This window comes from Rousettus aegyptiacus, unplaced genomic scaffold, assembly GCF_014176215.1.
Source record: "Rousettus aegyptiacus isolate mRouAeg1 unplaced genomic scaffold, mRouAeg1.p scaffold_m13_p_17, whole genome shotgun sequence".
Taxonomy (NCBI): Eukaryota; Metazoa; Chordata; class Mammalia; order Chiroptera; family Pteropodidae; genus Rousettus; species Rousettus aegyptiacus.
In genome coordinates this window covers 862,444-887,871 of record NW_023416292.1, presented here as the reverse complement: position 1 = coordinate 887,871, position 25,428 = coordinate 862,444, and the positions used below count along the sequence as shown (strand labels likewise).

Genomic DNA, 25,428 nt, shown 5'->3' with positions numbered 1-25,428 from the left:
AGGTTTTTGAGGGTAAAACACACAGGGGACTTGTTTCATACTCCTCCATTTTCTTGGTCCTCGAACCCCAATGCAGCCCTTTCCCTCCATTCTTCCTCCTTTCCAGGAACCCTCCAGGCATGGTATTATTTGCACACACATCTTAATCTTCTCAGCCCCACTAGAAACTGAGGGCAGAAGCAGGCATCCTCACTTTTCCTGCTTTCTCTCTGCCTGGATGGCTAGAGAGTAAGAGTGGTGGGGTGGATAAAGACAGCAGAGTGGGCAGGAGAGAAAGTTTAGAGCCCAAAGACTTTTGTTCTAGCACCAGCACAAATACTTTATGACCTCAGGTCAATCCGTTTGACATCTCAAAATGTTGGTGGCTTTGACAAAATGGGAAAGATTCTGTGATGATTATTTCGTTGTTTTTTTTTTTTCTTTTTGGCTAGGCAACCCTTGGTTGCCCTCACAGATTGAAAGAAGTTTGTCAGCTTACAACTCCTTATATTTTTATTTTTTACGCCTACAGCACCTGGTCTTCCTAGGTGTTCTCCCATCCAAATACTAACCAAGCCCAACCCTGCTTAGCTTCCGAGATCAGACGAGATTGGGCTCATTCAGGGTGGCATGGCTGTAGACAATTGTTTTTTTATGAGATAATATTTGTAAAAAATACTTTAAAAACTGTTAAGCACAATTCAAAAATAGGTTAGTTGTTTTAGTCTCCTTTCCACTCTCTCCTAAAAGCCCGAAAAGTTTCCTGAGGGGAGGTCAAGGATCAGAGTCAGAGTGGCTGGTACGGGAAGGGCAGGGAAGGTTCGTGAAGGGAATCTGAAGAGACAACACACACGAAGAGAAAACAATAAGGTCAGCTTTAGTTTTGCATTATCCCTTGATCTCTGATCCATGAAAAGGAACTCTCTCTGGGGTCCCTCTTAGGGTCCATAGGAAATGCCTGCTACTCAGCCTGTTGGGTAACAAAACCAGCACATTGGAAGGAAGGGAGCTGGCGCAGAGGCGGCCAGACTACACTGCAAGGTGAGAAACCTCTGTGTAAAATGTGTTTAAAAGCATTCCATCAGGAACTTTTAAAAAACTGTTCAATTATATTCAAAATATGCTTAAGCAGTTAAGAGGAAAAGCCTTAACTCATTTAAATGGAAAGCTGCAAAAGGTTTAAAAAGTTTAATATTCTGAGTGCTTAATACATATTTTTGTAGGCTTTCTGAAATTATTGGAGTTGACAGCAAGGCCTGCATAAGCTAGTAACTTGGTCACAGAAAAATTGCATCTTGAGAGAAAATTACAGATAAAAATCTGGAAATATCAGAACAGAGGAGCTTCTTTGTTTCATTTCCATCTCAGAGAGGGAAAGAAACCAAGCTCTGCAAACCACCAGCAGGCTAAGAAGCCCCTTGCAGATGGGAGCCTCTCTAATAAGCCATCTACCAGAGTGGAAGTGGCCAGAGGGGTTTTCCTGGTGTCCCCTCAAAGCAGGCCCCACCAGAGCTGAGCAGAGCTGAGCAGCTGGCGGGCTGGCTGAGCACACTGAGTGCACCATAGAGGTGGATTTTGTCTTTTGAATTTGATATTCAATAGCTTGGAAAAGGCACTAATGTAGTCATTTTTGGGAAAGTTGCTATTTTGTTGGACATCGCAACAAATGTTGTGGCTATGTTTTGCTTTTTATCTGAATCCCATAGAGGGAAAGGTACCTAATTCTTTCTGGTCAAAGGCTTTAATCGGACCCAGCCTAGCACAAAATTCCTATCTGGTTAGTGAGGCCACTAAATGTCAGAAAAAAATGGAAGTAAGTTTGCAGTTTGGGCCTAGGAAACCTATCTTATTACACTGACTAAAAGCCAGTTGAAATAAAAAACTATGGATCTGTTTCTTTAACTCTTACTTTAATTCAGCATTCAATGTGAAAATATAGGTAATTGGGTTTTTAAAATATATATAGTTTTTGCTATTTTTTAGTTATTATTTTTAGTTAAAATATTTTTTGTTGTGATGAAAGCTTTTAACATCTACCCTCTTAAGCAGCTTTTGAATATAAAATTATGGAACAATTCACTAATTTGCATGTTATCCAGGGGCCATGCTGATCTTCTCTGTATCATTCCAGTTTTAGTATATGTGCTGTAGACATATACTAAATATGTGTTTTTTAAGACACAAAAACAAACTGACTTTTGTGAGTACAGTTTCTTCTCTGTTACCTGTATCCGAATGTCTGACCTTCACAGTAGTGCATGAACTTGGAGAATCCCACTCCCCTACAAGCAAATCACAATTGTCCCATAGAACTCAGATCTTAGCTGGTACAGTCCCAGTTATGGCAATGCTGCCGCATCCTACTTTCCACCAAAACCCTCCTTCCAAGTGTCCCAGGATTCTCACATGAGAGAAATACTGTTTTCTGTCCCTGTTATGGATTTTATTGTTAGTTCCACCAGTGTCCCTCACATATTTCTCCTTCCCTTGTTACTCCTCCCTGGATAATGGTAAAATGCTCCTAGGAAATTAACTTCACAAAATGGTGGAGACCCCTGATCACCTACCTGACAGCAGCTGCTAGAATAGCAGGCATGGAATGAAAATAAATATTTGATGATTAATGGCGTAAGGCATGTCTGAGAAGTATTATGTAAATCTAACCTTATTCTTCCATGGCTAATCTTGCAGTAGCCAGAGATGCCTCCTAACAGCTGCAGAAACTGTACCATGACTTACCAGCCTTAAGAGAGCATTTTATGACTTGCTCTCTCCATAAATAGCATAGCCTGGAGCTTCTGCTTAGGACTGAATGGCTTTTCTTTTATCAACTGCTCCTCTTTGCACCTGTCACTTTCTCTTGAGGTGAGCCTTCCTCCTAGTTGGGATGCTGGTTACTCACTGCTTATCCTACTGCTCAGAGGTGAGGTTGAAGGCTAATGCATAGCTTCCATTCCCCAAACGATGAGCCTATTCCTCACCCCCTACCACTCTCCTACCTTTTCGGTTCTGTACCTGGTACTTGTTGGTAGAATTAAAGGGAATCTCTGCCACCTTGGGGCTTTTCTCTCTCATTTCCTTCACAGAACTGTAGAACTGCTCGATGAACTTGAGGAGGGCTGACTCAGAGGCATCCCCTGCTGTTTCCCGCTGACAGGATGGGGTTTTGTATATAAGCTAGAGGGGCAGGGCACCTGGGCTTGCCCGTGGGACAGGGAGAGGGGCAGAGTAGAGAGGGGGTGCTTGGGGAAATCACTGAGCACCAGGAAAGAGATTTTTGAGGGGAGAAGTTAGGTTATACTCTGGACACTGAGGTACCCACTACCCCCTTAGCCCTGACACCTTAGCTATGGGAAGGTTCTCCTGATTAGCCTTAAAGTCAGCCCGGTTGCAGAGGCCAGCAATTTGGGCCAGGATAAACCAAGTATCAGAGCCTTTGTCAAATGTATTCCCTAGAGAGAAAGAACAGACTGTGAGCAGGTGAGAGGGAGTTATTCCCATCCTGTTCTGTACTTCAAACTTCATAGAAACAAAATCTCCTTTCCTCTACACCCCCCTTCTCTCATTCACTTTCCAGCTATCTTTGTCTGAACTCACCATTCCCCCTCAACTCACTCATCACATCCCCCAAATCCATCCACTCTTAGCCCACCAATGCTGCTAGTCACCAATATGTTCTCCGCTGGTATCAGCCTCATAGATGGTCTTATCGAACCATAAGTGGGCGACGGTCATGCGGTTCTGGGTGAGGGTGCCCGTCTTGTCGGAGCAGATGGTGGAGGTGGAGCCCAGTGTCTCCACCGCCTCCAGGTTCTTCACCAGGCAGTTCTTCCTCACCATGCGCTTGGCTGTCAGGGTCAGACAAACCTAAGACCATGAACAGGTGAGAGAATAAACAGAGAGAAGATGTTTCTTCTCATACCACTTTTTTAATATATATATATATTTTTTTTTTTTTTGCTATTTTAATTTTTTTGTAGTAACTTCCCTTTTGTTTCCACCTAGTCTTTAGAAACTCCATCTGTGGCCACAGTATAGGAAATTGGGAAAGTGATTTTGGTTTGGGCTTTATGGCACAGTTTCAATGCCAGAGTGTATTCCTTTGCCAAGGTATAATAGATTAGGATTTCCTTATTATCCCCAGAATATTTCACTCCTCCACAATCCTTTCATCTTTTTTATTCAGTAGCCTCTTTTTCGTTCAAGTTCCCACCACATCTCTTTCTCAAGTCATTGATAGCTGAACTTTTATTGTGGTAAAGATGCTGTGTGTGGAGGGGTGTTGTACCAATAGTTTTAAAAAATGGAGAGAATGATGAAATGAGAAGGGATATTGCAGCACTAAAAAGGATTTGTGGAATCATTTAAGCCAGAAGATTTTTGTTGACCATACGCTCAATAAAAGTCAGATGTGTGGCAATGTTGTTTTAAAAGCTAATGAATTCTTGGGCTGTGGTTATGTAAGTGCAGAATTCTAATCATGGGGTCATGGTTTACTTACATAATATCACTAGTCTTGATGTTTTTGTGCTAGTCCAACCACACTCCAAGTATTATTCTCATTTCCGTTTTAGGAAGGGTATTGGTAAACCAGAGCATACCCTAAATAGATGATCAGCAAGACAATGGGCCTGAAGATAGAGTCATATGGCTAAGAGAAAGGGATTATTTCACCTCACACCTGGGGAATGTGAGGGGACATAACCACTATTGCAAAAAATCTAAAGAGTGGTTTGTGGGAGAGAGAGAATTAACTTACTTTGTTTTCTTCAGATGGGAAAACTGGGACCAAAAGTGGAATCATATTTCTGCTCAAATAAAGCAATCAAACTAGAGGAGCTCAACAATGAAATGAACTGAGACAGAAAGGGGCGGGCCTCCCATAACTCGAAACAATTATCATCTTCAATGGACTTTGTATAAGACAGTCGGCAATGGTTGGAAGGTGAATTTATATGGGCTTTGAAATCCTTTCCAATCAGATTCTGATTCTAAATCAACCTTCCTTTATAAACTGTTGAGTAAATTGAGTCCTGGAGTTAAACGATTTGGTCAAGTTCATCAGCCAGTACACCCAGGACTGGAATTCCCTTCCAGAGACTTATAATCTAATGCTTTCTGCATTGCAACTCACTTCCTTTCTCACTGAAAAAAAGAAAAGTCACCAGAAAATATGGGTGGAGGAAGTCAGCGTAATCTGGGAGCTAAATGATTTGTACACACGTCAAGAGTATGCTGCGCTTGAGCGGTTACAACAAAAGAGATACTAGTGATTTCATTTCCCTGTAGTGGTTTGTCTGCCCTGAGGTAACCCTCCACCCTGGCTACTCACAGTGACAGTGGCCAGCAGCCCCTCAGGCACATTGGCCACAATGATGCCAATAAGGAAAATGACAGCCTCCAGCCAGCTGTAGCCCAAGAAAAGGGAGAGCCCAAAGAAAGCAACACCAAGGAAGATGGCCACTGAAGTGATCAGATGGATGAAGTTCTCAATCTCTATAGCAATAGGTGTCTTGCCAACTTTCAGGCCTGATGTCAGGATGGCAATGCGGCCCATTATTGTAGAGTCTCCTGTGGCGATCACGATGCCTCGGGCTGTTCCTGCGGACAAGGGGACAACTAAGTGGGGAAGGCTGTTGGGTTGGTTTCTACAAAGAGAAAGCTGTCAGTGTTCAGAAACAAGGTAGAAACTCAAGGTCCTCTGAGAGGTTATGTTCTATTTCCCTCATATTTAGTTTATGCAAATAAGGGTCTCCTAGTCTGAAAAATCTCTGAAGAGATCTCATAGCTCTCCAAATATACCCAATTTTATTGCCTGATTGCCTTCATTGTCAACATCTTCATTACACTTAATCTAAATATCTTGTCGTCTGTATATTTCTCATATTGCCTTAAGGAGCTGAAAATTTCTAGATCCCCAGGAATAGTGGTTACCTCCCTGCTAGAGTCCTATGTTCCAGTATCTCCTAGTCCTCTAACTTACTAGTTCTCAAGTGGGGGCAATTTACCCCCCCAGGAGACATTTAGCAATGTCTGGAGACAGTTTTGGTTGTCATAACGGGCTGGGAAGGGGTTGCTACTGACATCTAGTGAGTAGAGGGCAAAGGATGCTGCTAACCATCCTGCCATCCCCAGGGCAGCCCTTCTCTCCCCTTACAAAGAAAAATTATCCTGCCCAAAATGTCAATAGTGTGAGGTGGAGGATGGGGAAAATGGCATAGATTATAGAGGCTTTGTTCATCCCTCTTGCAACCAAATCAAAGTTGTGACAGCAACACGGAGCAAACGGCACATAAAGTCACCTGGGATCTAGGTGAACAGAAGCACTACAACTAGGAAGAGAAATAATTAATCAATCTGCAATAGTAGAAGGTAGGCGGGGGTAAAGACGCGAGGCTGCCTGGACCTGAGAGGCTGAGTGGGGCAGAGGCTACGGCAGTGGCAGCCAGCAGCTGCAGACGTTTCTTAAGGGGGCCACGTGCACGAGCAGACTTTAGTGGTATTATACTTGCTTGCTCTGAACACCAGTGCCAGGTTGGCTTTATAGGGAGCACCAGGGACTTACAGGGGGACACTGAGTTGTCAGAGTGAGGGCCTGAGGCGAGGCTCTCTTGCCAGCAGAAGTGCTGGCATATCCATTGTTCCTCTGTTGAGCCCTCCCCTCTTCCAGTTTGTGGACCCAGCACAGCCGTAGTGAAGACGGCATCCAACTAGAAAACAGAGGTTGCTCTGCTTAAAGGATTCCCTGAAACTCTGCCTCCCTCAGCTTGTGGCTCCACCCAAGTCACATCCAGGTGTGTCCTTTGCGAGTCCAGTGCTCCTTGCTGAGCTGCGCTAAGACTCACACTGGTGGCAGCTGGCCTTGGTTTCTGGTGTGGGTTCTCGAGGAAACTATAAGCACAGCATCTGTGGATTGCTTGCTGAATCTTAACAGGTGGCCCCAGAGGGGCACAGACTGAGGCTAAACTTGGCCTTCAGTTGAACCCCTCTCAGGACTGTGCCGCTGAATACTCACTACACAAAGCCAGGCTAATAAGACCGAGAAACCAAGGAGCTTTACTTAGTACACAGAAACAGACATAGAAAGGCAGCCAAGATGGGAAGACAAAGAAGCAGAACCCATATGAGAGAACAGAACAGAGATCCAGGAATAATGGCATCAAGTAATCTAACAGATGCAGAGTTCAAAACACTGGTTATAAAGATACTCAATGAACTTAGGGGAAGTGTAGATGAATTCAGTGAGAACTTTAACAAAGAGATAAAAAAAACATAAAAATGGTAATGGAAATTATAAAAGAGAACAGTCGGAAATGAGAACACAGGGTCAAACCACTGATATACGGCATGGGAAAGCCAAAGACACCTAATCAGAAGGGCAAGAAAAAAGAAGCTAAGACTATAATAATAGTTTAAGAAGTCTATGGGACACTATTAAATTAAAAAATATCCACATCATAGGGGTATTGGAAGGAAAACAAAAGTTGAAGAGCTATTTGAAGAAATAATGACAAGAAACTTCCTTAACCTGGTGAAGGAAATAGACATACAACCCCAGGAAGACCAGAGAGTCCCAAAAAAGAGGAACTCAAAGAGGCCCACACCAAGGCACATCATAACTAAAATACTAAAGGTTAAATACAAAGAAAGAATCTTAAAAGCTGTAAGAGAAAAGCAGTTAGTTACTTATAAGGGAGCACCCATAAGACCGGCATTTGATGTCTCAAAAAAAACTCTGCAGGACAGAAGGGCTTGGTATAACATAGTCAAGTGATGAAAACCCAGAATCTACAACCAAGAATACTTTACCCAGCAAAGCTATCATTTCAAGTCAAAGGACAGATAAAGAACTTCCTAGACAACAATAAGCTAAAGGAATTTATCAACACTAAACCAGTATTTGGTGTTGGAAGGACTTCTTTAAGAAGAAAAAACATGTATCAAAAGCATGAACAAAGAATGTTAACAACTACATTCCTATCAACAAGTACTTCAAATGGAAAAGAATTACGTGCTCCAACCAAAAGGTAGAGTGGCTGAATGGATAAGAAAACAAGACCTCTACATATGCTGCTTACAAGAGACACACTTCAGATTAAAAGACACGCACAGACTAAAGGAAGGGGATGGAAAAAGATATTGCCTTGATGGACCTAGAGGGTATTGCACTGAATGAAATAAGTAAGATAGAGAAAGACGAATATCGCATGATTTCACATACATGTGGAATCTAAAGAACAAAGTAAACAACAACAACAAAAACAGAAATAAACTCATAGATAAAGAAAATATTTTGAGGGCTACTAGATGGTTGGGGGTTGGATGGGATGGTGAAATGGGCAAAAGAATTATGAAGTACAAATGGATAGTTACAAAATCAACATGGAGATATAAAGTGTAGCATAAGAAAAATAGACAATAAAGTGATAAATATGTAAGGAGGAAGAGGGGTACTAGGTTTAGTGGGGTGATCACTTTGTGAGTTAGATAAATCTCTAATCGTTATGCTGTACAACTGAAACTAATATATTATTGTATGCCAACTATAATTGAAAAATAACTAATTGAATTGTACAATGTAAATACAAGCAACTAATTGTCTATTACATTCAATAAAACAGGAAAAAAAAAATGTGTGGTGAAAAACTCTGCTCTGACCTGAATCCTCTCTCCCTGCTGTGATGGCTGGAGCCAGTGTGACCCCTGCTGGGTAGCATAGGTCATCACAGCAGGGCTTCTCTGCTCTTGCCTCCACCAGCACTGTCATGTTTGACCTTGTACATACATGATGCAGGCCACTCACTTAAATGGCTTCTAATGAGGGGCCTGGAAAGGTTCTTTGCTCAAAACAATTTTTCCTGCTTTACCATAATGGCTGAAATTTCTACCATTAAAATCACACCCAGTTGCTCAGAAAAGCAACATATTATAAAAATAGTACTTATTTTAGAATCGGAAAGACTTAGGAAGTTCATCTTTCCAACATTCTAGCTAATGGCTTGGGGAAAGTTGCTTAAAAGCTCTGAGACTCAGGTTCCTCATCTTTAAAATAGGATGAAAGCTCTAAGGAATAAATATTTTTAAAATAGCTTAGAAGAGTGTTGAGTACATAGTAGGCACTCGAATACTAGTTTTTTTTTTTTCTTCATTTAGATGAATTTAGGGCCTCCAAAATCACATGTTCAGTTTGTAGAGGCAGCTCCAATCTAGGGTTTAGCTTCAATGTGATCCTCAGGATTTTCAGTGGATTCTTCTTCAGGACTATGCGATGAATCTCGTTGTGTGGTGCTTGGAGGGCTCTTTGGGTCTCTGGGCTTTTCAGGATTCTGCTAAGGCTGTATTGAGCATCTTGCACATGGGAAGATGGTAGTTACTCTTGAGGGAGGCAACTCTATACTAAGTGCCATACAGATCATCTAACTTGTGGAAAGAACTTTCAGTCCAAATGGCCCACATGCCCACCAGGAGCAAGGTTCAAAATGTTCAGTTTGCTTACATTAAGCAGAGTAATTCCAGGTATTTTTGGAAGGCTTTAATGATGCCATTGTCCTCATTATAGATGATGCAAGGTCTCCTGTGCTGTATATGACTATGGTTTCTCCTTTTGCCTTTGCCAACTCTCATTTGCTGATATCATTCCAGGCTTTAAGTTTTTAAAGAAGCAAAATAGCTTCCTTGATTTTCTTGTAGCCTTCAATTTTACCTCCAACCATCAAAGGAAGTTTAGAAACTTCCTTGAAATGATGATTTTTAGACATGATCAGTGCTGGTAAGGCTGGAGCAGGCAGGGCAGAGCAGATGGCATATCACTTCTGTGTTGTGTTCACTCTGCAGTGTCAATGGTGCAAGGTTTTAATTGATGAAACGTGTGACCCCACAACACATATTGCCAAAAGCACCCTGGCCAGAATGATGAGTCCCACCACCTCGAACATGGAATTCGAGCCACAGCTCTGCCAGTACTCCACAACAAGCGTTGGTTTGATGACCTGCTAATTCACTGACAACATAGGGCTATCTATTGTTTTTGCACAAGTTGGTGTGAACAAAGTTCACAATATCTGGCTGAATGGGAGCCTTGAACACGGTAGTCAAAAAAGTGACATTTTCCCAGATGATTTCCTCTTTTTGTACTACACTGATGTCAGTGGACAAGCCCAGGCCGCAGCAGGGAGAGAAGGCCATGCTCCCCTCAACCTGGTGGCCCTCACAGGAATAGGCTTCTTTAGTTTTAACGTTACTCTTATCCTTTAGGGTAATTTCAAATTAACTAATTTTATTACCAGAGGAGTCATTAGGAAGCTTTATTCCAGAGGGGAGACTATGGAAAGAGCATGGGCTTTGGAGACAAACCTGCATTAGAATTCTTGGTCCTCTCCTTTTCTATCGAGTTGTGCCCTTGAATACTGCATTTGATTTCTTTGAACCTTAGTCTTTCATGTGTAAAAGAGGGGTAATATTTGTTGTATAGTGTTGTGAGAATCAGAGCTATCTATAGCACTTGAAACATACTAAGCATTCAATTAAAATAAAAAGCTATTTCTTAGATACCCAAATACTTGTTCTTAAGTATGAATAATGGTTTAAATTGTGTTCCAGAGAGTCTTGCAGATCTCCTTAAGATGAAAAGATGAAGAAATTGACATAATGTAATTGAGTCACTGTTATCACTTTGGCCATAGCTGTCTCCCAGTGCAAGGATATCCTAGATACCAGGAACAAAGCCAAAATGTGAGTGGCACCCCTGGGAATGAAATTTCCAATGCCCATACCCTCTTTTGGAATAGTGAGAAGATGGGGCTTACCTCAGGAGAATGACCTAGCAGGGCTGAATAATTTTCAGGGGTGAATAATTTTCTTCCCTTCTGTGCTGTTTTTCAGCCCATAGAGCATAGTCTATTCATTAGCTAGAATAATAATAGCTAGCAATTATAGGGCACTTACAATGTGCTAGGTCTTGTGCTAAGCATTTTATGTGTATTATTCCTTTAATAATTATATATCTCTAAAGTAGCAACTTTTAGTATCATCGCTGTACAAATGTGAAAATTATGGCTTTGACCTTTTACCAAAGGTCATACAGCTAATGAATGATAGAGAGTCTAGACTATTTACCAGCCATTATCTACTCTACTACTTTTAGAAACTAAAGAGTTCCTGAAATCATTCAATCTCTGCTTTTGAGTCTAGTCTATTTATGATGCCATATTCACCTTCCACACAATTGGTGGAGAAGAAGCAGATGTTTCGGGTCTCCAGAGGGTTCTCATGTGTGAAATCAGGGGAGCGTGTTTGGGGCTCTGATTCTCCAGTCAAAGATGAGTTGTCCACCTGGGATGGGAAGAAGAATGGGTTGTAAAGTGAAAATGTGGGGGAAAAAGATTTATCTATTAAGATGATACATCTTATTTGCTACCAACATTATCATTATTGACATGCAGAGAGAAACATAAATTTACATGCCAGCACTTTATTGTCTTTCATCTCAAATTTGCACTTGTAACTTCTCAAGATTCTGGATAATAAGATCATACTTTCTTTCACTAAGCCCAGGTCACCACAGTGCCCTAAGGCCATGCTTAGCCCCTTCCCCTAGCTTTCCACACCTCACTCACCTTGCATCCTTGTGCAGAGATAAGCCGGATGTCAGCAGGGATCCGGTCTCCACCCTTCACTTCTACCAGATCTCCCAGTACCACATTTTGTACATCGATCTGTATCTTCTCTCCCCCTCGAATTACCAGAGCTTGCTGCGGGAAGATAGTGCAGGGACATTCCCAAAGTTTTCTGTTTCCCTCCTCCTGCTCCTGGCCTGTAACCTCCTATTCCTGGTCAACTTCTCTAACTCCAGCCTTTCTTACATTGTCACTTCACCACATCATCCTTTTTAAAAAAAATTGTTATTTTGAAATGTATTGGAATAACAATAGCTAATAACATATCATTTTCAGGTGTACGAGGTTATTATAATTCTTGAAGGGCTCTTTGGTAGTTTGCAAATTCTTACCATTGCTATCTGTAGTGCTTTTGCAGTGTGACTTTGATGCTTCTCACACTAAGAGACAGGGTTTACTTCTCCATATCCACACGTAGGCTTAGCTATAGCCTGCTTTGGCCCATAAGACATTAGCAATTGTAATGCAAGCAGAGGCTTAAAAAGTGCTTGCACACTGGGGCTTGCCCTGTTGTTTCTGGGAACCCTTCTGCCACCACACTGGACAAGCCCAAGCTAGCTTCCTGAAGGAAGAGAGATCATAAGGAGAAAAGCCCCAGTTGTCCCAGTAATCTCAGCTGAGGCACCGGATGTGTGAATGAGGTCATCTTAAACCATTCAGCACCACCTAAGCTCAGCTCAAATCAGAAAAATACCCTGGCTGTAGAATTATGAGAAATAATATATTTGTTGTTTTGAGCCACTAAGTTTTGGGTTAGATTGTTAGGCAGCAAAAGCTAACTGATAGTCTCCAAACTCCTAGTTTATTCTACAAAAACATTTTCCTGAAACTTTACCCAAGGAAGAAATTAAGTTATGTTCATATCAAAGGGAGATGATGAACCTAGTTTACAATGCTAGAACATGATCATATTGCCGGAAATTTCAGAACCTGTTCCATTCCTTTCCAGCTTTCCAGCCCTGTGCCTGGGAAACTTTTTTCTACTTCATATTATTTCCAGGTACTTAAAAATACTTTTTATCTGAAAATAATCTGAACCTTTGGAAAAGTTGCAAGAATAAAAATTGTACCAAGAACACCAGTATAACCTTTACTCAGATTCACCTATTAATATTTTATTTCATTTGCTTTCTCATTATTCCTTTGTCTTTACATATGTATACATGTGAATACTTTTTTTTCCCAAATCACTTAAGGATGGGTTACACACATAATGATCTTTCATTCTACATACTTCAGTGTAAATTTCCTAAGAATCAGATTTCAAACAACCATAACACGGTTATCAATTTCAGTAAATTTCAAATTGACATAATATTTTAATCTATTGTCTGTATTCCAGTTTTGTCAATTTGACCCAAAATACATTTTATAGAACTTTTTTCTCCTCCAAGACAGGAGTCAGTCTAGGGTTAGGTATGCCATTTAGTTGTCATGTCTCTTTACCCTCCTTTAATCTGAAACATTTCCACGGCTGTACTTCGTCTTTAAGGTCATTGACATTTGAAGAATCCAGCCTCCCCAAACTCCTTTGCCCTTTAAAAAAATAGAATGTTCTTATTTGGGGCTTAACATAGTGCTCATTAGATTCAAATTATTCACTCTAGAGCACACTACTTCATACATAATGCTGTGTCTTTCTCAGGGTACTTTTAAGGCCAGATAGAGTAAAATCAAAGAGTACTTTTAAGGCCAGATAAAGTATAACCAGCCTCACTCACCTCACTCATTGTAGGATATAATTCCTCCAAGGGACTTAATAATTACGTATTTAGTCACATTCTATACCTCCTCTCACTAGATCCTCCCATACCAATCCTACCTGAGGCACCATGCTCTTAAAAGACTCCATAATCTTGGAACTCTTGGCCTCCTGAGAATAGGAGAAGCAGCCAGTGATGACAACCACAACGGCTAGTACAATGCCTAGGTATAGCTGGGGGTAGGGAAAGAAAGGGCTTATCAGTAGGTCTTTCTCTTCCTCTTCATCCTCAGAACACTGCAAGAAGATTTGCCATTCTCCAGGTGCAAGAAACTATAAGACTCAGTTGAAGAGTACAGAAACTGAGACGAGTCCGAGACAGGGTTGGCTTACTCAGCTTCTTGGTGAAGGAACCCTGAGCTACAGTGAAGTAGCAACAAAATCCCAGATCCATGAAGGCCTATATTTTCCTCTCCAGGTAGGCTGTTTATGGGGTGGGGGATGGATAGTGAGGGAGATGGAGAGGAAGTTGGTGAAGAGATTAAACTTCTGGGAAAGAGAAAGGGGACTGCAAAGTGCTTGTGATGATCAGCTGAGAAGATAATCAAAGGAGAGCAAGTTTCTGGGGGGAAACCATGCATCTCAGGGAGCCGAATCAGTAGCTTTTCAAAGAAAAAAAAACTAGAGAAAACATGAGGGACCGTAGACTCCCTTAGAAAGTCCTGAGAGTACTATGGATTTGGACCAGAGGGCTTCAGGAGTCTAGGCTGCTGAGCAGAAGAGTTTCAGGGGCTAAGCAGACACTAGGCTCGGCAGTAGTAGTTGAACAGACTCACGTTGTCTTTGGTAGGCTCCTCATTGAAATATGCCTGGATGCCATAGGCCACAAAGCAGAGAATGGCACCAGTCCACAGGAGGATGGAGAAGCCACCGAACAGTTGTTTACAGAATTTGACCCATTCTGGAATGGTAGGGGGTGGGGTAAGCACATTAGGTCCATCTCGAATCAGGATTTTCTCTGCCTCTTCGGAGCTAAGGCCCTGTGTGGAAAAGAAACAAGGATGGGTAGAAAAATCACAAAATAAGAAACAGCTATAGCAAAACAGAATCCCACTTCAAAACTCAGATCTATCATTATAGTGCCAGGATGGGTCTAGAGACCAATGAAATTCTCTTAAAAGTCAGACTGGGAGTTCTTTCTAGATAAGCAGGTTTTAAAATTTGCATTATAGAAGAGATATCAGTTAGCATGCTAACATAGGATGAGTTTTTAGTTTATGGATTGATTTACAAACCTTTTTGAACACCCATCTTGGGCCCTGGTACTGTGGTAGGATGCCAAAATAAGTAAGAATGGTCCTTACACTTATGGAGCTCCAGCTCTAATGGAAACAATTTATAATACAGAAATAATGTGCAAGGCTAATGTTAATGATGGGATAAAATACAGAATGTTGATAATATGTAAACTGTTCATCCTTTTGGTTCTATAACTTAGAAATAGGAAAAAAACCCCAGCTAAATACATGAATGCATAGGCTCTCACTTTAGGCTTGTGTACTTTTTTTCTCTGAATGAAAAGGACATTAGAACCTATTAGAGTATTGTAAAAGAAACTCTCCTTAATCCCTATCAGCCACTCCAAGCAACCTTATCAAACTCTCCCTAAAAAACCCCACAATTTTAATAAAAACAAGGCAAGTCTCCTGTGCTCCTCCTTGGATACCAGACGAAGAAATTCTAGAGCTAAGAAGGGCTTACATTTTGAGGGCTTGTATTTAAAGTTTTTTATTTAAAGTTTTTTATTTGTAGTCACTGTATTAGTGGTTATAGTAGTAGCAGTAGTAATAGTAATAGTGTAATATATGATTTTACAGTTAAACCAATGATTCTCAGTGTGGTCTGGGACCCATGGGGTCCCAAAACCCTTTAAAGATGTCCACAAGTTCAAACAATTTTCATAATAACACTAAATCATTGTTAGCCTTTTTTTTACTCTCATTATCTGGGTATATGTTGGAATTTTCCAAAGGCTACATGACGCATAATATTGTAATAGATTTAATACTGAAAGTATATGAGAACCCAATTGTCTTCTATTAAAAAGCTAGACATTAAATGTTTGTAAAAGTTTGAAATGTCACTAAATATATTTATTTTGAAAAACATAGTTTTTTGTCATAAAAATATTTATACTAATATACAAGGGGTTTACCCTTCCTTTATTTTTTTATTTTTTAATATTCATAGCCTTTATTTTTATATATATTTTTAATTTTTATTTTTAATTTTTTTTCAATTATAGTTGACACATTATATTAGTTTCAGGTGTACAACACAGTGATTAGACTTTTATATAACTTATGAAGTGATCACCCCAATAAATCCAGTACCCATCTGACACCATACATAGTTGTTACAATACTACTGACTGAATTCCCCATGCTATACTCTACACTTTCATAACTATTTTGTAACTACCGATTTCCAAGTCTTAATCTCCTCCCCCTTCACCCCTACCCCACTCCCCAACCTGAAAACCATCAAAATGCTCTCTGTATCTATGAGCTTGTTTTTGTTGTTTATTTGTTTATCCTGTTCTCTGGATTCCTTTCTCTATCTGACTTACTTCACTTAACACAATACCCTTGAGGTCCATCCATGTCGTTGCAGAAGGCAAGATTCTAATCTTTTTTAGGGCTTAGTAATATTTCATTGTGTGTGTGTGTGTGTGTGTCTGTGTGTGTATCACTTCATCTTTATCCATTTATCCATTGATGGACACCCAGGATATCTCCATATCTTAGCTACTGTAAATAACGTTGCAATGAAAATATGGATTCACATGCCCCTCCAAAGTAGCGTTTTGAGTTTCTTCAGATAAATACCTAGAAGTGGGATAACTGGGTCCTTCTTTATCTTTTGTTATAGCCTTTGTTTTAAAGTCTATTTTGTCTGGTATAAGTATTGTTACTCAAGCTTTTTTTTATTTGTTTCCATTTTCATGAAACATCTTTTTTCATCTCTTTACTTTCAGTCTGTGTGTATCTTTCAATCTGCAGTGAGACTCTTGTAGGCAGCATATGTAAGGGTCTTGTTTTCTTATCCATTCAGCCACCGTTCAATTGGTGCATTTAATCCACTTACATTTAAGGTAATTGTTGCTAGATATGCAGTTATTAACATTCTATTATTCATATTTTTGTAGTGGTGATGAACTCCTTTAGCTTTTTCTTGTTTGGGAAGCTCTTTGTCCTTCGATTCTAAATTACAGTTTTGCTGGGTAGGTTGATCTTTCTTGTAAGGCCTTGCTTTTCATCAGTTTGAATATTTTGTGTCAAACCCTTCCAACCTGCAAAGTTTGTTGAGAAATCAACTGACAGCCTTATGGGAGGTCCCTTGTAGATAACTAACTTTCTCTTGCTACTTTTAAGATTCTCTTTCTTTAACCTTTGGCACTTTAATTATGATGTGTCTTGGTGTGAGCCTCTTTGGGTTCATCTTGTTTGGGACTCTCTATGCTTCCGGGCTCATATGTCTATTTCTTTCACCAGGTTAGGAATGTTTTCAGTCATTATTTCTTCAAATAGGTTTTCACTTCATTGCTCTCTCTCTTCTCCTTCTAGTATCTCTCTGATACAAATGTTGGTATGCTGGATGTTGTTCCAGAGGCCCCTTAAACAATCCTTATTTTTAAAAAAATTTTTTTTCTTGTTGCTGTTCTGATTGGATTTTTTTCTGTTACCCTTTCATCTAAATTGCTGATTTGATCCTCTGCTTTATCTTATCGACTGTTAATTCCTCTTAAGGTAGTCTTCATTTCAGTTATTGTATTCTTCATTTCTGACTGGTTCTTTTTTGTTTTCTATCTCCACTTTTATGTTTTCTATCTCTTTGTTAAAGTTCTCACTGAGTTGATCTACTTAAGTTCATCGAGCATCCTTATAACCAGTATTTTGAACTCTGCATCTGGTAGATTGCTTGTGTCTATTTGTTTGTCTCTTTTTCTGGAGTTTTGTTCTGTTTTTTCATTTAGTCATGTTTCTTTGTCTTCTCATTTTGGTTGTCTGTTTGCATTTCTTTCTATGTATTAGGTAGAGCTGCTATGTCTCCCAGTTTTAGTAGAGTGGACTTATATAGTAAGTGTGCTGTGGGTTCCAGTGGCACAGTCTTCCCTGGTCACCTGAGTCAGGTGCTCTAGGTATGTCTCTTGTACGGGTTATATGTACCCTCCTGTTGTAGTTGAACCTTGGCTGCTGTTTGCTCATCAGTGGGAGGGATTGACCCTTGGCCTGATTTGTTGTGATGACTGGCTGTGACCAATGGAGAAGCCGTTGTGCAGGGGCTGACCCTATAGAGCAGGACTCACTTTAGCAGGGCTCTGGTGCCTATTCACTCTTCCCTTTGGGTGTGCTGTCCTCAGATGTGATCCTAAGTAGTGCTCTGGTTCAGACTAAAGCTGGACACCAGGCATGCAGGCCGGGGTCTCCTAAGATGGGCCCTGCTGCAGGCCAAGTTCAGCTGTAGCCTGTGCCCTGCTGGGGCAACCTAGCATGAGCTACCAAGCAATCTGCAGATGGCTACCTCTCACCCTGGGCTTGGAGATGCCTTGAGAGGCCATGCTGCAAATTGAGGCTGACTGCTAGTGCTGGGCTTGGGGCTGCTCAGCGAGAGGTACTGTGTATGCCAAGGAGAGATTTTAGGAAAGCCTGGAGCATGAGCCAAGACAGGCTATTTGTACGGAAAAACCCACTAAAAGTAGCTTGGGTGGGACTGCATGCTGGGATGGGCAGGGTCTCAGAAAATCATTAGGGCGGGACGACCAGTGTTAGCCAGGTTGGTAGAGACTCAGATATGTCGTCTCCCTGGGTCTGCAATCTGGGTGAAGGAGGGCCCAACATAGGAACAATGCCTTCTGCCAGCACTTCTGTCTGGGAGAAAGCCACCCCTCCAGCACTCTCCCTGAAGCCAAACAAGTCAGTTCCTCCCTGTATGTCCCTGGCACCTTTTGAGCTGCTGCCCTAGTGCTGAAGCTCAGAGCGAATGAATCTCTCAGCGAGTTGGTCTGTGTGTGGGCCCCTTAATAGGAAAGTCCATGATTTCTTCAGTCTTCTGTTTCACTCAGCCACAATCTCTGCTAGTTTTCACAGTGAAAAATTGTGAGGACTTACATTCCCAGAACTGAAACCTTGGGGAGCCCAGTGTAGAGCCAGGACCTCTTGCTCTTTTGGGGGACCTCTTGCAGCTGAGGTATTTCTCCCAATTCTCAATCACCACATGTGGTATGAGACCAGCCTGTTTTGCATCTCAGCCCCGCTACCAGTCCTGAGGTGGCCTCTTCTACGTGTCCCTAGTTCTAGGACTTCTGTTCAGCTAGACTTCAGGTGACTCCAAATGATGGCTATTCCGTAGTTCATTTCTAATTTTGATGTGGTTGTGAGAGGAGGCAAGCACAGGGTTCACTTACTCTGCCATCCTGACTGGAAGCCCCAGGTTTACTAGTCTTTTAAAATGAATTAGGAAATATTTTAAAATTTCTTAATTTTAACTTTTAATACCGTAATTATAGATGATGTAACACACACGCGTGTGCGCGTGCGCGCACACACACACACACACCCAAAAAATATCTTTGGGTTCTTTGATAATTAATGATTATAAAAGGGTCCTAGGGACAAAGGTGTGAGAAGCACTGCCCTTATCTAATTCTGAGCTCTCTTTGGGGTCATTCCAATTATCATCTTTTTCTGAGTGTGTGGCCTGTGAAACTTGACTGGGCAGAGGTTAAAAATGGAGGTTAGGGGGCTTTTATCCTGGTAGCCTCAAAGTTGGGACAAAGACCCTCAGCCTCCCTCAAGAAGTTCCTTGACTCACCTTTGTCAGGTCCACAGAATACTTGGTGCTTAGCTGTTCCAAGGTTAATTTATGATCGTCCTGAGGAGACAGCAGAGTCATTGAGGGGGAGGTGGTGACTCCTGGTCATTTCCAGGAAAGAGAGAGAAATACTTGGGGAAAGAGGGATTGCTCTGGCCTTTGGGTAAGATGTTAAAAAGGCTGAGGGTTGAGGAGTGTTTTCAGAGGGCAATTGGTCAGCATCCATTTGGGTGTTCTCACCAAGACCACTTCTTTCTTCAGGTCCTCCACATCTATCTTCTTCCTTTTCTTCTTCACACGTCTTTTAGCCCCTTTCGGTCTCCTTCTAGGTTTTGGGCTTGGATTCTGCTCACGAGGCATCGCCATTCTCTTTCTACCGCCAAGTCCCATAGTTGCCCCTGGATATAACTGACCCAGCTCAATTTGTAGGAAGAAAGTATAGTGAGGGGGGATGAAAGAGTGGAAAGTAAGGAGGGGGTGAAGGGGTGAGAATGGGAGAAAGAGAGGAGGAAACAGGGCACTGAGAAGAATAAAGTGATGGGGAGGAAAAGAGGTTGCAGAGAGTAAGTAGAAGAAATGGAGGAGTTAGACAGTGAAGACTAGGGAAAAGGGAGAGAGGGAGAAAAACAGAGAGAGGAGTGAAGAGGCCAGAGGAGGGAGTTGTGAAATAGGACAGAAGGGTGAAGCCATCAGAGGTGGGAGGAAGTGTCATGAACAGGGAGGGAAGGGTGAGAAGAGCCTAGGGCCTGAGGGAAGCTGAAGGGTGGGGGGATGGAATTGAGGAAATGAAGGTGAGGATCTGGGGGTACGACAAGTGAAGGTAACTTTGTGCCTTAGTGAAGATGCCACAGGGTGCTGAGCAAGTGGGAAATGCAGAGGGAGTGAAGGGGCCAACTGGGCTTCAGGGCATACCCACAGCCCCAGGCCCTGTGGGTACCTTGGCAACAACCAAGTCTGCCATCACAAAGGCCTCATGAAAGTTCTAAGAAAACTCAAAACTCATAGTCTCTGGGTGTGAGGATGATTGAAGCAGGTTCTGCCACAGAGAGAATTACAATCTGAGGGGAAAACTAGAACGAAGTCCTAGCTTGTACTTAGAGGTACCTTAGATAGCTGACTCAAAAAATAAAGCAGGCCCTCTGTGTGCAAGTGCACTTTTACTGAGGCACACTTTTCTACCAACATTGACTTTGAGCTTTTAGTTTAGGAGATCAGATAGCAAAATAGGTCAGATCTTGGACTTTTAAATCAGTCCATGAGTCTGAATCCTGGCTCCTATGCTTACCAGCTGTGTGGCTTTGGGCAAGTTACTTAACCTCTCTGTGCCTTTCTTTCCTCATCTATAGAGGAGGACACCATTTACTCCCAACATGTCAATAGCAGGGATTAAAGTGAGGTGCTCTGTGTAAAGCTCAATGTCTGACATATATAGCATGTATTCAATAAATAGCTTGAATTAAATATTATTAGTTTTATTGTAGTTTAATGGGCAGCTTTTCTCAGTGAAGGTATAATATGCTTTTCCATGTGATAACACTGCATTTTTCTCATTTTAATATGACATATCTATTGAGTTTTTTTCAGTTATGCACATAAATTTGCTCTTTTTATTGTTTACTATTTAATTAATTGTGTTTTAGTTTGGCATGTGATTTAAAAATATGACTGTATCAGACATATCAGACAATGTTCATCTTGGTACTGACAAATGCTCCGTTGATATTCAGAAATAGAAATGTTGCCTTCCCAGCTGGGAAAAATGATAGCCTGTTTCTTTAGTAGATTAGATTTTTCTCCTTTTTTAAAAATGTATAAAATAAAAGCTGAAAGTTTTACTTTCCCTTCCTCTAAGCATAGATTGCCCAGCACAGACATCACTGCCACAGTGTGCCTTCCAGTCTTTTTTCTGTTTATACAAATAGATATCTAAAAGGAGATATAGTCTTAATTTTCATAGAATCATTCAACTTTCTTTTTATTTATCAATCTATCATATGAGCATCTTTTTTTTTTTTTTTTTTTTTTAGTGGCTGTAAGGCATTCCACATTCTCTAGTGACCATAGCTTATTTAATCATTCCCATGACTAATGGATTTATAGAATATTTTCCACTTTTATTTTTGACTATTAAAAACTTTAGTTTGATGCCATCCTTATCTAGAGCTACTTTTAGGCCCCTGAGCTTCGATTTCCATAGAACTGACTTCTGTTGCTGATTCATAGGATACTCTCATTAAAAATCTTAAAAGATTCTACCAGATTTCTCTTCAAAAGAGATCTTCCCATCTGTATCCCAGCAACATGTGGCAAGGATGTCTACTCCCCACATCTTTGATTACACTAAAGATCTTGATCTTTTACATTTTTACCATAGTAATTGGTGAAATTTGGTATGGTATAGTTTTAATTTGTATTTCCTTATTGGCTAGGGGAATATTTTTTTCTAATATTGGCTTTCTGGATTTCATTTTTCTTTTTGCCCACTATTCATTGTTTTCTTTTGCTTATTGATTTATAGGAACCCCTTGTCAAATACATTATAAATATCTTTTCTCAGTTGTTGTTTTAATGTAGATCATAAAATCTTTAAGCACCAAGTTAGAATTAAAGTTCAAATTGCCAAGTTCGTCTATGCATCATCCATGTGAACAGCATTCAGCCCAGACTTGCATATATGAGGTCCCTCAAAGCAACTTTATTCACATATAATCCACTGAAATTATTTTTGGAAACCCCATTTTATTCTACAGATCTTAGCTCAAAAGTCTACCTCTTCAGAGAGGCCTTCTCTGCTTGCCAAACCCAAAAGAGCTCCTCTCACACACAGCCCTCAATCCATCACTTCACTTGTGGTCTTCACTGCACTTTCCACTCTCTAAAATTATCCTTTCCACTTATCTCTTGACTTGTTAATAGTCTGTTTCTCTATTACCTTGGGGAAATTTCCTTGCTTTTTTATAACTGTGTATGTACCCAGATCCTAGAATACTGCCTGGCACAGAGTGGTTGGTTTACAACCACTTCCTCCTCCTCTCTTCCTCCTCCTTCAGAGGACGAGGGAAGCCGTCGGAGGACAGAGAATGAAGCGTCAAGGCGCTGTCGAATAAGCATGGGCAGAAGATAGGATCCTACATCCTCCTCACGCCCTCCTCACTCCTACCCCTCCTACTTCCTCCTCCTCCTCCTCTTCTTCTTCTTCTTCTTCTTCTTCTTCTTCTTCTTCTTCTTCTTCTTCTTCTTCTTCATGGAGTCTCTAACATTTCTTATAATGCTGGTTTGGTGGTGAACTCCTTCAGCTTTTTCTTGTCTGGGAAGCTATCTGTCCTTCAATTCTAAATAATAGTTTTTCTAGGTAGAGTAATCTTGCGTGTAGTTCCTTACTTTTCATCACTTTGAATATTTCATGCCAGTCCCTTCTGGCTGCAGTTTCTGTTGAGAAATCAGCTGACGGCATTATGGGAGCTCCCTTGCAGGTAACTAACTGGTTTACTCTTGCTGCTTTTAAGATTCTCTCTTTGTCTTTAACCTTTGGTATTTTAATTGTGATGTGTTTTGGTGTGGGGTTCTTTGGGTTCATCTTGTTTGTGACTCTGCATTTCCTAGACTTGTATGTCTTCACCAGGTTAGGGAAGTTTTCAGTCATTATTTCTTCAAATAGGTTTTCAATTCCTTGCTCTCTCTCTCCTTTTCTTTTTTTTTGGTACCCCTATAATGCAAATGTTGGTATGCTGCTGTTATCCCAGATGTCCCTTAAACAATCCTCATTTTTTAAAATTCTTCTTTCTTTTTGCTGTTTTGATTATGTTGTTTTCCACTGCCTTGTATTCTAAATTGCTGATTTGATCTTCTCCTTCATCTAATCTGCTGTTGATTTTTTCTAATGTATTCTTCATTTCAATTATTATATTCAATGTCTGACTGGTTCTTTTTTATGTTTTCTATATTCACTTTTATGTTTTCTATCTCTTTGTTAGAATTCTCATTGCATTATCTACTTTCCCCCTAAGTTCACTAAGTATCCTTAAAACCAGTGTTTTGAAATCTGCATCTGGTAGATTAGTTGTGTCCATTTTGTTTAGCTCTTTTTCTGGAGCTTTGTTCTGTTCTTTCATTTGGGACATGTTTCTTTGTCTCCTCATTTTGGCTGCCTCCCTGTGTTTGATTCTATGTATTAGACAGATCTGCTATGTCTCCCAGTCTTAACAGTGGCCTCATGTAGTATGTGTTCTATGCAGCCCAATGACACCGTCTCCTTGTTCACCTGACCTGGCTACGCCAAGGGTGTCCCTTGTGTGGGTTGTGTGTGCCCTCCTATTGTGAGGACTGGCTGTGACTATAGTGGACAGACTGTTGTGTAGGGGCTGACCTTATGGAGCAGAATTTGCTTTAGTGAGGCTCTTGTGCCTGCTGAGTTCACCCTTTGGGTGTGTCATTTGTGGAGGTGGTTAGGTGGTGTTTTGGTGCAGTCTGAAGCTAGCCACCAGGAGTGTTGGTTCTGGGGTCCCTTGGGAGGGGCTCCCACGCAAGCCAAGGTCAGCTGCTGCCTGTGTCCAGGCCAGGGCCATCTGAGAGGAGGTACAAAGTGATTTGTCATTGGTAGCTGCCTGTGCTGGGCTTTGTAGATGCCCTGGAGTGGTTATGCTGTGAATCGAGGCTGGCTTTCACTGGTGCTGGGCTTGAGGCCACTTAGCAAGAAGGGTATGCTGAGGCCAGCTGCTGCTTATCTGGGGTTTGTGGACCTTTGAGAGATTTTAGGAAAATCTGCAGCTTGGGCCCAGGCTGCAATTTGTGTGAATTTGCCTCTGAGAGAATTTTGGGCTGGGCTTGTAAATTGGGTGGGTTGGGGTCTCAGAGAATCACCAGGGTGTAGTGAAAGCAGTGCTTTGGTTGACTTTCTTGGATTTTTTTTTAGATATTTAATTATATTGTTTACCAAAACATATGTTTTTATTTTTTCTAGTTTGCTTCTTTATTTAAAGCATTTAAATTCAAACTTCTTATCTGTAATTTCAAATGTGATTGTTAACTCTTTTGTTATGGTTGCTATTGTTATTAGTTGTCTAGACTTAACACACCCCTTCCTCTCTTCTCTGAACATCATTACATTTTCTTATATGCTTTTTTCTTCTAACATTTAAATCTGGAATAGATGTTGAATTTTGCTGATAATCTTCTCAACATTTTTGAAATTATTTAATCATTTTTCTAGTGAACATTAATTGTTAGTTTTCGGTATAATGTACTATTCTTGCATTTCACTATTTGGTGATAGTCAAACTATTAAACATATCTTTTATTAAATTCTATCAAAACTGTACTTGTCTCATAAAATAGGCTGGGGCAATATTAAATTATATATATTTTCTATATTCTGGTACAGTTGAAATAACAGAAGAATGTTCTTTGTGGAATTTGGAAAAAATTATCTGCTGAAATCGTGAAAGCCAGGGATGTTTTTGAAAGACTCGTTGTGTATTAAATGTCTTCCTTTGATATTGACTTAATCACTTATTTATTTATTTATTTTTGCGTCATTCTTAGCATTGTGAATATTTAGCTTATCTGTCTCTGATGAATCATCACATTTCCTATTTAGTAAATAAAGGGATAATGCCATGAAAAGCATTTCTGCTTGGGCCAGAGGTTGGCCTGATTTGACAGTATATCCAGCAGTAGGATTCTGTTATCTTTTTGCTAAGATTCTCTAGCTGATTGTCAAGTGTGTTTGTATCTTTTTTCTTAACTCCTTCCTGCATCTTTAAGATTATGTCCTCTCCCTTTCTCTGGTTCTGATCACAGGGTTCATTTCCACAGTTTTCTGGCTTCTTTTGCAGCCTCCCCAGTTCACTGAACCATAGGGAGCTGATCAAGCTCCTTCCATGCCCACAGGTTTCCTGTGCCTGTGGCTGCAGGTGACGGTGACACAGCAAATAAGAGGGCTGGCCCTGGAGCCAGATGGCTGTCGGTTTGACTCTTGATGCTTGCCACCTCTGAAACTTTGAATACATAATTTAACCTTTCTGAGTCTTAGTTTTCTCATCTATAAATTAAAAATAACAATAGTTTTCATCTTATTAAATTATGAGGATTGTTTTAGTCATCCCCCCATATTTATTGTCTAATATGTGCCAGACATTGTGTTAGGTGCTAAAGATAAAGGTGGTGAATAAAAGAAAAAGAATCTTTGTGTGCGTGATA

At 40.7% G+C, this 25,428-nt stretch overlaps 1 protein-coding gene and 2 pseudogenes across 1 annotated transcript in view; all 3 read right to left on the bottom strand.

Moving 5' to 3' along the window:
* LOC107507966 (sodium/potassium-transporting ATPase subunit alpha-4) overlaps nt 1-19,620 on the bottom strand; it is a 33,581-nt gene extending 13,961 nt beyond the window's left edge. The window contains exons 1-10 of the mRNA XM_016139435.1: nt 19,471-19,620; nt 19,231-19,290; nt 14,193-14,396; nt 13,477-13,590; nt 11,595-11,729; nt 11,193-11,310; nt 5,312-5,580; nt 3,648-3,846; nt 3,322-3,431; nt 2,995-3,129 (exon numbers count right to left, since the gene is read on the bottom strand). Coding sequence (XP_015994921.1) covers nt 2,995-3,129; nt 3,322-3,431; nt 3,648-3,846; nt 5,312-5,580; nt 11,193-11,310; nt 11,595-11,729; nt 13,477-13,590; nt 14,193-14,396; nt 19,231-19,290; nt 19,471-19,620 — 1,494 coding nt within the window. The remainder of the gene's footprint in view (nt 1-2,994; nt 3,130-3,321; nt 3,432-3,647; nt 3,847-5,311; nt 5,581-11,192; nt 11,311-11,594; nt 11,730-13,476; nt 13,591-14,192; nt 14,397-19,230; nt 19,291-19,470) is intronic.
* On the bottom strand, nt 503-621 carry LOC118612984 (annotated as a pseudogene).
* Nucleotides 2,040-2,138, bottom strand: LOC118613216 (annotated as a pseudogene).
* Nucleotides 19,621-25,428: the final 5,808 nt, after the last annotated feature.